Genomic DNA, 13,139 nt, shown 5'->3' with positions numbered 1-13,139 from the left:
GGCAAGACAATCTTTAAAAGCCTCTCTCAAATGCAGATGCATGTTTTGGAAAAAGGTAATGATGTAATTCTGTTTTGTGAAGCCGTCGCATGCAAATATTGTGTAACATGAGTCCAGCTCAGAGGTGGAAGTAGAACTGACATCTGTTTTCCACTAGATGGTGTCCAGGATACACAGACTCTCAAATACCACTCTGTCTGGCTCGACTCTGATTCCCATACAGTTTGAGTATTGCACTTTTTAAAAAAAAAATCATTTAAAAAAGCCTCTCTGAAATATGAGTTCTTTATAATTACTTTTTAAGCAAAGTGTACAATAATAGTATAGATCAAATTTTAAATTTTTAAAAAGTTTAATTAACATTTGATAACTCACATTTTTCACCAAAACCGATAAGAACTGCAGTCAAAGGCAAGGAAAGTGTATTTATTTTTAGCAGCAAGCTGTACTCAAGTCCAAATTTTATGATAATGTTGTGAAATTGTTTTGATTATTATGTGTCTGAATTCAAAATATAAAATAAATCTGTGGGGAACAAAATGTTCTTTATGAAAAGGAAACCAGAAAAAGCTTTTGTTATGTTCAGAAACATAAGTGTTATTCCAGTGATTATTAAAGAACAGGCATAATAATGACAATACAACAATGAAATGGATATTCTGTGTCTGCAAATGAAACAGTTTTGACATCATTTGACCCTGAAGGTGAAACAGAGGAGTGAATCTGCAACCAAAAAAAAAGAGAGACAGGGAACAAGAGACAACGGAGGAGGAGGTGAGTGGGAAGGAGGGGGTGTAAGAAGACAAAAATAACAAAGGCATGTGTCTGTCTCTCCTTGGTATTTTCCACTCCGTTACATAAAATCCCTCCTTCCCTCTTCTCAATCCCTTCCTCGCTCTCCCTCAGCTCCTCCCTCCTCCCTGTCATTGGTCAGCTGGTCGGCTTCCACAAAGCCACAAACTTGTTCTCGCCTCATCCAAGTGGCTCAGAGTCCTCTCACTGAAGGGGGAAGAGTGAAGCAGGGGAAAAGGAGAGCAGCGGGGCAGCAGTCAGCATCCATCACTTTGGGGGCAGTTTCGAGCGAGCAGAGGAGGTGGGAGATGAACGGCAGTCTCTCTCCTGAACTCTCACAGGGCTAGGGCTAACTGGCCATCATCACACAGACACACACTCATCTATTATATTCCCACGATTCTTCAGCAACATGAGCTCCTCATCATCCAACCTGCACAACAAGCGCCTACCCTGTGAGTAATTCCTTAAAACTACTAAACATTTAGCAGGAATTCATCTCTCAGCTGAGGTGAATATTTTGAGATGTGGCCACAAGTTTGCTCCAATAACACACTTTTCATCTTTAGATGTAGAGCAGGACATTAGAGAGGAGAAAATTTCTTCTCCATATTTGGTTGTCAGAAGTAGAACACACACACAGTTTGGAAATAGAGGCAGAAAACTACAAGCTACAGTGAAAGCATATGTATGTTCAATTTTAGTTGAGGTTAAACCATGATAATCAGAGTCTGTATTACATTAAATGTGTCAAATTAATGTCAAGTGAATGAGGAAAAAGCACAAATTAATGCTTTTCTGACTGTCTCGCAGATTTCTTTATCTATGATAGACAGTGTAATTTATTTACTGCTCTATCACTCTGAGGCATAAGCTGGGTGTGTGTGTGTGTGTGTGAGAGAGATTTAATGTGGAAGTCAGTGTGACAGCTCAGCCGGTGTGTGTTAAATAGCTGCCGTTGTGTTGATGTTGCCTGAAGTGACTGGTCCAAGTGCTGTGCCAGCCAAAAATCAGACAGGAATGTTGAATCATCACCCTGAGTAATGTTCACTAATACCAAGTGAATAGGTCACACTCTCTGTGCACAGGGACAGGGATGCATTCCCACACACACACACGCACACACACACACACACACTAAGGCAGGCTTGGATTGGGGCCACCACACGGCTCCAGACAAAGATCTCTTATTTCTAATGGGATTGTGCCTGCAGATCTCATCAGAGTCCACTGACTGCAGTGGGGTCTACAGCTTGTTCCATGCAGACACAACCAACCCAGATAGGACCTGAAATTAAATTAGTCCCGGTGAGATCAGTGTGTGATTTCATGAGGCTAAAAAGGATCAGGGCTGTGACTCCAGAGAAGACGTCTCCCATCTGTTGCTTGGCCCCTGGCCTCTGTGCCACCGTAGACCAGTCTGTCACGTTTTGATTATTGTGGGAATGTGCCAGCGAGAGGCACAGCGGTGCGCTGTGGAGTGAAGGACTGACCAGCTGTTGAAAGTGTGTTACAGACAGCAGGGTACTCGGTGTAAAAGGAATTGTTTCTATTCTCCATGTATTCTTAGCTCAGTCCCCTTGGACGTGGCCCACATAAGACTGAGGAGGTAGATGTTGTTTAATGAGCAAATTAGAGGGGTAAAAATCCATATCATGAACTGTCTGTATCTTTAATTAATCACACTCTGGGGGATACACACAGTATGTATCTGCTATTTAGTTGCTGGAGCTTAATGTCTGAGCTAGAATGGATTCAAATGGGATCATGCTCAACTGCCTGAAGAAGGTACAAGCCAAAACATGTGGGTGTTTTTACCTCCTTTACTTCAGTCTCTTCAGAGTAGACAATTTTGACACATTCTCATTCTGCTGATTTGCTGCATTTGAGTTCCTACACAGGGTCATTGTTATCAAAAACACTCAGGTTATGTAGTTATATTATTATGTATTCTTTGGTGAACTTTATGGAAAATAATTGGCTTTTGGAGCATTTAGACTTTCCCTCTGGAAAAACAACTCAAGAGTCTTCAGTCATACAAGTAGCTGTGTGAGGATATTGAGGCAGGTTTACCTGTCTGCGTAGAATCAGCACTGTAGCTACAGTGTAGTCGTGCACCCTACGGCATAGCCTGTGCCATAGCCTGACATGCATTTCCCTAGAAATGTAACTACATGTTGCGGCGGCACAGCACGCAAGTCGAAAAAGTATAAACTGGCCTTAAGCCACATCAGTGCTTTCAACTAAATTCTGACATTAACATGCTAATGTGGTAACCATGACGACGCTAATGGTATCAACTATGGAATTATGTTTCTTTGAAGATATACGTGAATGTCATTCTAGGCTACACATGAGTGAGGCTACACCTACTTGCTTTATAATTGCTTGTAATTGGATCATTGTTTACCTAGAATACATTGGCTAGGACAAGGAAAATAAAACAACCCACGTGTCCCAGCAAAATTCTGATAACATGAAGTGAATACTGATGTCTTTTCTCAATAAAGCTAGAGACATTTGCCATGATCAAAATGCAAATTCAATTATTGTTGTTGAAGAAGAGGTGTTGAGTGTTAATACTGTGTTCCAGTCTTTCTGAAATAACAGGAATACTAACAGGATCATTACTTAATATGAGGAAAGCTCACACGGTGCAAATACACAGATTATTGTATTACAAACAATGCTTCATGGCATGTCAGCGCTTTAAGTTAATTATATGTGTGTGTTTGTGTGTGATTATGCTAAACAGCCTTGCGTGGATGACTGAATAAGGTTCCCATCAATTCACCAGTCTAAGCTGTGCGGCCCCAGGGACACAGACCAGCTCCTCTCATTAGTTCGCTAACAAATCTATCTACTCACTGTTGGGCTGAATCCTCTGTGAATAGACAGCGTTAACGCCCCCAGGCATAAACTGAGTGTTCATGGCCTTACACAGAAAGACAGCAGCAATTTATCGTGTGAACATTTCTCCCAGATGTGTGAACCATGTAACACAAATTCACCTGTTTAGCCTGTTAATGACTAGGGGTTTGTTCACTGAGGCGCTGATATCACTGGAAGGAAACTGATACCTCTGACCACTGAAGAAAAAGAGAGTGGGAAATTAAAGCTTACAGTGTATTTAATGACTATGTGCCATGTGAGAGGGTCACTCATGGCGATAAATCTCAACTTTCATTGGGTCATTGTTTTATTTCATGGCAGGCAACTTTACTGGTGTGAAGAGACTCATCATTTCAACTCTAGAGTTGAAATGATGAGCTGATTAAAAGACTTAACTGTTTACATCATTCAAAGCCAATAATTAAATGATTAATCAAGATAATAATCAACAGATGTTAAAGTGTAAATCCTTAGCAGCAGTCCTATTCTCATCATTGTTGTTTCCAGCTACAGTATGCAAAGCAACCATACCTCTCAGACAAAGTTAGTTACTAGCTGGTGAACATAGTGCAGCATGTATCAGCAAAGAGAGTGAATAATATACTGATCAGGCTGCCAAAAACACAACTCCAAATGAATGCTACGTTAGTCTGTATATGCTGTAAATAAGCAACTGTTTGCTAACTGTGTTTGTACAGCATCACCAAGGCAATTCAACACAGGTGTTTTCACTTATCTTACTCAATTAAAGCTGAGGACCTTTTCATTGGTTAATGTGGTTTAGTGACCTCATAGAATTCCAGCATAGCTCCGCCCAACTCCAACCTGAGAGGATGGCTAATTAGCCAGTAAGTGAGAACACCTGTGTGGTTGTGTTGGGCCATTTTGAAGGAAGGAGGAAAATGACTTCCATCATAGTACAGTTAAATAAAACAATAACCAAATAAAAGTCAAGAAATGCAGTTAAGTTCAGTTAAAGTGCAGCATTGAGAGAAAATTAATCAAATGATTTAAACGCATAATGAAACCCTGAACATGGTTAGAATTATCCTTGGAGGTTACATTTATGCAAAAACAAGACAAAATAGAGCTGTAATATGACTTATACACTGGTGTCTACAGGCCACCTGGCCTCAGTCTCAATAAATAGAGGAAAAACATCTAAGTGTCTGTGTTGGGTTTAGCCAAACATTCCTAGAATTCTCCCAGCTGAGGACAAAATAGCTTTAAACCTCATTCGCAAATTCCGGGAGTGGCAGTACAGCTTTTCCAGGAAGAGTAGGGAGCAGTGTGAATATTGAAGTGATTTCAATGAGAGAATTCAGCTCATGTGCAGATTGAATGGGGAAAGAACAGTTTCCCTCTGTCTCTCTCTAACCCTGACCCTTAGACACAGAGGATACACTCAGTCAACCTTCATAATTCAGTGTTTTTGAATGTGATTACAGATTTAATTATCAGATTAAAAAAAGTGAGGGGATTTTCTGAGCTTAACTATGTTGCTCTGTCCTCAGTCAATCTGTTGACAACCATTCCTGATGCACTTACTTTTAACAGAACAAAGTGATTAAAGCTGTTTACTTTAATATAAAGCTGTTTTACTTGTGTTATTGATGTTCATTAATAGTCAGATCTAGATATTCTAGATAAGAGGATTTATAGATGTAGAAATAAAACATGGATGTGTCAGTGCTTTGTCAGCTGGTGAAGTCTCTTGTGTTGATCAGAACTCATGACAGCCTGCTTGAGGGCTTATGGAGGGCAGTGGGACAGGACACTGACCTACAAACAGTCCCATTGTTAGTCTGGATGTAATCCAGGCAGGAGGGAAGGAAGGAGAGGGTTAACACTGATGTCATTGTTGTTGTGACAAACTGGGCTGATGGTGCTGGACACTGCTTTGTCCCAGTGAAAACAGCCAGCTCTAATATGCAAATTAAAATGCACACATGCATGCACAGAAATATAGACCAGACACACAAACACACCTCAACAACTTCCATAAATAATTCACTGTCTTTGCAACTGGAGCCCAGTAAATGGCAGCTTTCAGAGAGAAAACAGAGGGTGAGAGAACCCAAAAATAAAAGTGTGAGACAGAGCAACTGCATAGTCTCCAGAGATGTTATTGCTCATTTCACAAATGTGGCCACCTGCCTATTCTACTTCAGGTCAAGGTATTTTTTTTGTTTTGTTTTGTTTTGTTTTGTTTTGAGGAATGAGAAATTGATAAAAGCAGGGAATGCAGTGGCTTTTAAATTACACTCACTGGAAAATAGAAAAAAACAGGAAGAGTTACTTTACAGAGATTTTCAGAATGTGCTGGTCAGGATGTGTTAAAGCATCAGATGGCTTAAACGTCATCTTTTTTTTAATGTTAGAGAAAAATATGCACTGCACTTTATGGTTGCATCACTGCTCATGCAGTATTACTCTGCAGGATAACTCTTGTACCTGTAGCCACCCAGTCCCTCCAACATTCTTTACAACCACTGAGACACCATTAATTACCGAAACAGTCTTAGCAAAGAGACTGATCGACTAATGACCAGCTGTAGACTGTTAACTGCCTGCTGCTGCTGAGGTCAATGTTGTGCTGGAAGGTACGGAAGAGACTCCCTGTAAAAATAACAACATCCTCTTTAACTAATGAGCCTGTGCAGAATTCCTTCTCTCTGTCCTCTCCAGTTGTACAACCCACACTCTCGTGTTGATTCACTTTTGGCTAACCTCTCTCCCATCATACTGTAGATTTTTTAAGACATCCTCCTCCTCATGTTTAGCCTTTCTGCGAGTGTTCCTGTCCTCTCTGACCTTTCCTCCCTCTCTCTTCTTACTGCCTTTCTGTGTTTACAGCCTCTCCTTCTCTGCCCCCTCTCACTTGTCGCAGTTGGGAACCTGTCCATGTGAAATAAAATCTCTCTCCTCTGACAAACCAAAGTGTCTGGCTGGAAAGGGCAGCCGGCCTCAGCCCAAACAAGTGTTACCAGAGTTCCAGGTCTCTCCCGTCACTTAAGAGTCAAGTCACCAGCAGTTGATAATACCTTCTCTGTTCAATACAACCAACAGAGTGTGTCTGGGTGAGACAGAGAGAGAAGAGCCACTGGTCCTGAGGTATGGGGGCCAAAAAATGATTAATCAATCACTCAAATAAATCTTTTAATGTGACGCAATAAATAAATAAATAAATAAAAGAATAAATAATTTTGTTAATTAATTGGGAAATATGTAGTAAATGTTTTTAATTTATTCATTTATCTATTTATTTCAGTTTTCAATTATTTAATGTTCAGTATTTTATTTACTTATTTCCATTTCTAATAATAACAATGCAATTATATGTTGATTCCATTATGTATTGTCATATTGATTAAAGTATATTTGATTTGATGAATTTATGATTTATGCATGGATTTATCTAAATCAATAATGTCTGGAATTATTTTGTGTGTTTATTTATATATTCATACTTTAATTTATTTATTGGCATATTTATTAGTTATTTCTGTATTTATTTATGGATGAGTAAGTCATTTTTTTGCCCTCCATACTGAGGCTCTTGTTTACAAAGGGAACATTGTGACAAAGCAGTAAGTCATGACATTTTGTTTTGCTTAAACCTCTGGTACATCAGTGCTTGATGCTTTTTCTTGGCATCTACTACTTAGATCCAAATAGCTAAGGCAACACGTGAAAGTATGTATCATCATGAGGGCCATTTAAACAGGGATGATCTCATCCATTTGTATAAGGAAAGGACTTCTCAGGGAAAAAAAAAGGCTCAGCTTGGCTGAATGGAATCAAACTGAGAATCTGGCAAACTGCTCTATAATCAAAGCAGAGGAGGAAACGATGGTTCCCACTGGGGTTTCTGTTTAACTACTGTTTACTAAGGGGTTCTGGGCCATGCTGCTCCGACAATCAAAAACAACTGGATCATCCGGAGAGGCAGTTTTCTTAGCGCTGTGCTTCCCTGACCTTCCCTCTTCCCTGTCACAGGGGAGTCTGTCTGTGAGCTCACATTTTCATTTAACACAGTGATAGGCTAATGGCAGCCTGTGGGTGACACTGAGCCCTCCTATCCCTTCATTTAGCCTCCAGATCAATGTGTTGCCACTGCTGTTTGTACAGTTTATGCTTCTGAACCAGCGTTTTGGGGACCTGTCCTTGAAAATGTGACAGGGGAAAGAGGCACATGACACATGGTATGATACAGAGAGACGAATGATTATTGGCATTTATGGTTTTTACACTAGGAGATATACTCTGCTTAGAAAAAAAGCTATAGTCAAATTGAAGACAGTAGAGCATTGAATGATCTCTGTATCATCATGTGGTGATGATGCATTATCACTGCTGGCAGCTGTTCCAGGGTCATCTGAGAAGTCTGTCTCATCATGACACAGTTTTCACGGAAATCTAACAAAAGCAGAAATGCAGGCTGCTGGGCGTTCTTACAATACACACAGATATACATGGCTTTTATTTAACAATCTGATGATGTTTTCTATTGACCTTGAAGACTGAATTAGCTCTATGTAACAAATTAAAGGCTGAATTTGAGTGTATGCCCATCCACTACATCCAAAAAAGATTTCCTGTAACTGGCATTATGTGTAAGGAGTGTGGGCCAGTCCCGTTCTCTTACATTTCTGCTTTTGTCCAGCTCTGAATGGGCTCTTTCTTTCTCTGCCCCCTGAGCGGAGGATCTGGGTTTGTCTTTATGTGGGGAGGCAGAGTGGCATGCAAACGCGTCCGGCCAGCTCTGTCTGTCTCTGTCTTTCTGTCTGTTCCAGTCATTCCGCATGTCCAGCTGGTCCTGAGACCTGATCTATGACCTTTTCTCCCTCAAGTCCCAGAGCACTCAGAGGAAGGAAGCGAGGATGGAGAGAGAGATAGAAAGAGGGTGAAAGACAGAAAAAACAGAGAGAGAAGACAGAAAGATAAACAAGAGGGATAGAAAGAGGGACAGAAAGACAAACATAGACAGAAAGAAGTTGAAAAAAGACAAGGGAAGTTAGAAAGAGACACCAAAAAGACAGAAAAGAGAGATGGAAAAATGGAAAAGAGTCAGAAAAGCAGAGAGACAGAAACAAAGAAAGAGAGAAAAGACAGAAAAGGGGATGGAAGAAAGATTGGGAAAGGCAGAAAGAAAGACTGAAAGAAAGAGACTCAATGGGAAACATGAGAAAGACAGAAAAAAGAAAGAGGACACTGAAAAATGACACAAAGAAAGACAGATAGAGACACAGATAACAGACAGAAAAAACAGAACAAGAAGAGAAGGAGGAAGACAAAGACAGAAGAGATACAGACAGGCAGATATAAAGACAGGGAGAAAGAAAGAAAGAAAGAAAGAAAGAAAGCACATCAGGTCAAGCTTGTGCCTGGAGGTTGTTTTTCTCTCCATCCTTTCTCCTGAGCAGCCACAGACCCTCCAGAAATCTTGTGGCATGAAACTGAACACTCCAGGTTGTGGTCAGGCTGTAGCAGTCTGGACATGTGATCTCATCAGCAGTGGGCAATGTGGTCAGGCTTTTCATGTGAAAGAGAATTTTTCCCACGTGAGTGGTTGCACTAATCAGAGGTCACCAGGGTCGTCCGCGGCCAGGGAAGCCGTATCGATCAAGGTGATTCAATGGAAAAAAGAACTGGATAGGGAAAGCAAAATCAATCTGAGGATATGCATCTGTAGCTAACCTTTAGCTCTCCACGGGCCTCAGCCTTTAAGTAGAAACAATCAATGCTGTGATCAATCAGTGTTTAACTGAGTGGAAAAAAAAACTCTGGGATAAGCAATTTGCCTTAACCTGTAGCCTGTAATGAAAAGCATCATTTTCATGGAGATGGATCTGCAGCACAAATACACTATTTAACTGCAGTGTTTTCTCCTTTTGAAAGAAAAGGAAGGAGAGGCAATCCTCCCAAAACAAATTCAGTGATTTGTCTGACACGATGTCATCAGCAGGTCTCATTAAACAAGAGGCTCCTTTCATTCAAACACACATGTCAAACAGGCAGCTCCTGATTGTGACTGACATCTTGCTTTGTCAGCGCTGCTCCCTTCGCTTCCTTAAGACCCTGTGGACAATAGTGTTCCTGAGATGAGCAGTGGATCACAGGCTCACAACTATAGACATCTACACAAAGGCAGTAATGCAACAATGGCAAAATGTTTTTAAGATGACTGACACTCCACATACACATGTAATAAAAATGCTTGCCATCTCAGTACACTACTACGATTCCTTTTTAAGACTGCACTGCCAACACTCCTTCACTGCATCATCATAACCACTAATATCGCTCCTGCTGCAGGGGACTTATAGTGACACCTACTCTCTGTCCTTGGTAAAGACCAGTGATGGAAGTGACATAAGTTTTCAGATGTGACATCGAATCAGTTAGATGCTCTAACATTTGAACCAAACACATATCATCTGCTTGTAGATTTTTTTGTGTGGGTGGGGAATCCCATCTATGCTCTGTCTACCCCCCCATGGGTGCTGTAGGCTGGTCGAGCCCTGGAGTTTGAGTTGTCCTCTTCCTCTCTTCCCTCCAAAGCTGTCTGCCTATCCCAGACCCGGTGAGGTCCCTGGCTGTACCCAGGAGGCGAGCTGTCAAACAGGGCAGAGCAGAGCTGCAGTGACAGACTCGTGTCCTGCCATCAAACAGCAGACACGCGCCCCGGCACGACTCAGGGGGAGGACTGTGCTGATGCAGCACTCTGAAGAAGGCAACCTGTTGCTGCTTTTAGCGCAACATCTACATTATTTTGAATTTAGACTGAGAGCAGGTTTTCCCTGACTGTAGCAGTTATAAATTTAGATCATGATTAGATTAGGTCATGAGAGGTTGTGCCAGTGGGAATCTCTTCTTTTTTGTATGAGACTCAAGGCAATCCCTGGAATCCTTCCTTTTCCTGGTATAGGAAACATCCTGAGCTGCAAGTCTTTCTATTCTCCATCACCCAGTGGTATATTTATAGAGTTGTGTGATGGCTGCTTTCAACTCAGGCCAGATAATCTTCACATTATTCCCAGTTTAGATGTGGCTTGAAAGCCTCATCCAATTACCTCAATCCCTGCCTGCAGGTTGTAATAGCTCCTTAAAACCCAGACATTGCTCTAATGACTGTGCAACATATGGATTCTTAGTAATAGATGAGACAGAATGTAAATACATCCATGGTGAGAAAATGACTGCAGCATTGGTCGCTGCATACACATGCTGTTCGAGTCATTTGCTTCATTTGCATTTTTAATCCACCTCTATAAGTTCTCTCTTTATGTTCACAGGTAATGTCTGAGCTGCAAAGAGATCAGACATTTTCTCTTCAGCCTAATTTCATGTGCTGTTTCCCTCGCAGTGGCACTCACAATCACTGTCATTTACAGTATTTACTGAGGCCAGCATTTCCCCTCCTCCTGCAGTCACATGCAGCTGCAGTTTAGCTCCTCCACTCACACACTGGGCTTGCCACTCAGCTTTATTACAACGATGCTGATGAGGGGTGGGGGTGGGGGGTGGGAATGAGATCGCGTGGTAACTCAAAACAAGATTAACTGAGTAAAAGACACGACAGCTTGCTTTTGCAAATCAATCTGTGGATCAGGGCTGATTTAGAAAATGCACATGCTGGTATGTGTGGTAGCAACAGTTTGTTTTATCAGTGTGTCAGTGGAATGAATCATAATCCACACAAATGAAAGTTCGGTGGAAAATGGGAACAGTTACTATTGTTTGCAGTCAAGATATCAATAACACCTCTTGGCTTTTCATTATGTCCCCTTGCTGTGTTTTATTTCAATATTCAATCTTAGAAGAGTGCAAAAAAGGGAATCCACCTCCCTTATACATGTCACTTATAGCTCAATGTCTCCCCCTTCTGGCTATCAACAATTGACTCGTGCGACTATAAAATAGGTCTCATACTACAGCATGTCACATTACACCTCACTAGGTGATCTCATTGACTTGCACGCCAATCACCAGGGTGGTGGAACTAGTCTGTGAAATCCCCTTGTGTTGTGTTGGATTGGAATGACTCCAGGTATCGGGTGTAAAACTTTACCAGAGCTGGGATCTAATGTCCTGTCCGTCTGTTGTGTTTGCCAGCCGAGACCGAGCGAGGCCAGAGGCTCCCGGATGTGGATGCAGCGCAGCAGCTCAAGCTGAGAGAGAGACAGCGTTTCTTCGAGGAGGTCTTCCAGCATGATGTGGACGTCTACCTGTCCTCGGCACACCTCTGTATCAGAGACTACAAGAGACGTGAGTTGGACTGGTGGCAATTCTGTGAACAGGTGCACACTCACATAAAAGTGAGGGTAGTTTCTTATCTTCCTCTCCTCTTGCAGCCCCCATTGGCAGCATCTCGTCCATGGAGGTGAATGTGGATTTGCTTGATCAGATGGAGCTGATTGACATTTCTGACCCGGAGGCTTTGGATGTCTTCTTCAGCTCTGGAGGAGAAGAGGGTGTGCTGACCTCTCCTCTGCCAGGTATGGAAACCAGACGTATAACAGAGTTTTAACAGCAAAACTGTACCCCTGACAATGTTTTTCATCTGACTCACAGTCCAAGGAAACAACAACAACGAGGAGGTCATCAGTAACGGACTCTTTCGACACGTCCTTGAGGGTCTTGATGCCAAGTCCCGCATGTCCTCCACATCTTCAAACTCATCCGCTGACAGCCAGACCATCAATGCCAACGGGGGAGACACTCCTATAGTTGGGTCGGATGATGAAGACACACACATCAGCACAGTCAAGAGAAGAGCCGCACCTCCGGAGATGGAGAAAGTGAAAACTCAGACTCCGTCGTCGTCTTCCTAGGATGCACCCTCTCCACAGTATATTTCCACCTGCAGCACGGTAGCTGACACCTCGGATGGGGCAAAGAAGAGTGGACTTTGTGATGTGAGCTACTGAAAGAAGCCTCCTTAAAACTACAACTGTCTTCCACACACTGGCTCTTATCACTGCTCTCAACCTTACCTTTGATTTATGAGTTGTAGATTGGGTTCTGTGTGTGTTTTGGAAGTGGGGACCATGGATTGTAAATATGGAGATTTCCTATCAATCACCTGTGTTTCCATTCCTGTTTTTGGCATGTTTGAAGGACAAGACTTGTTCCTCTGTTACTGATCTCACAGGACTTGATGAATTTGTACTGTACATTTTGTATAGTATTGACACATCCAGGACTGTAAAGCAATGACAGAAATAAAAAGATAATAATTGGATGAAGTATAGTTTCAGGTAAATTTGGTAAAAGAAAGTTTCTGAATATTAAATGTGATGTTTTCTAAAGCTTCACATTGTCCTGGCAATGCAAGTTCTCTGTTTTCTAGTTCTAATTTCAAATGAATCTCTAACAAAATGTCTTTGTTTTAACAATAAAGGAAGAAAGAAAACATCTTCACGTGTTCCTAAGAATCAACAAAGCAGTTC

The 13,139-nt window shown here is 41.7% G+C and overlaps 1 protein-coding gene across 1 annotated transcript; it reads left to right on the top strand.

The window, feature by feature from the left end:
* Positions 1-958: 958 nt before the first annotated feature.
* On the top strand, positions 959-13,106 carry LOC108885618 (dysbindin). Its single transcript, XM_018680033.2, has 4 exons — positions 959-1,247; positions 11,803-11,955; positions 12,042-12,185; positions 12,262-13,106. Exons 1-4 carry the CDS (start codon positions 1,205-1,207, stop codon positions 12,519-12,521), a joined length of 600 nt encoding a protein of 199 aa, XP_018535549.1. The 5' UTR covers positions 959-1,204; the 3' UTR covers positions 12,522-13,106.
* The last annotated feature ends 33 nt before the right edge of the window (positions 13,107-13,139 follow it).

This window comes from Lates calcarifer, linkage group LG12, assembly GCF_001640805.2.
Source record: "Lates calcarifer isolate ASB-BC8 linkage group LG12, TLL_Latcal_v3, whole genome shotgun sequence".
Taxonomy (NCBI): Eukaryota; Metazoa; Chordata; class Actinopteri; family Centropomidae; genus Lates; species Lates calcarifer.
This window is presented reverse-complemented; position numbering and strand designations above follow the sequence as displayed.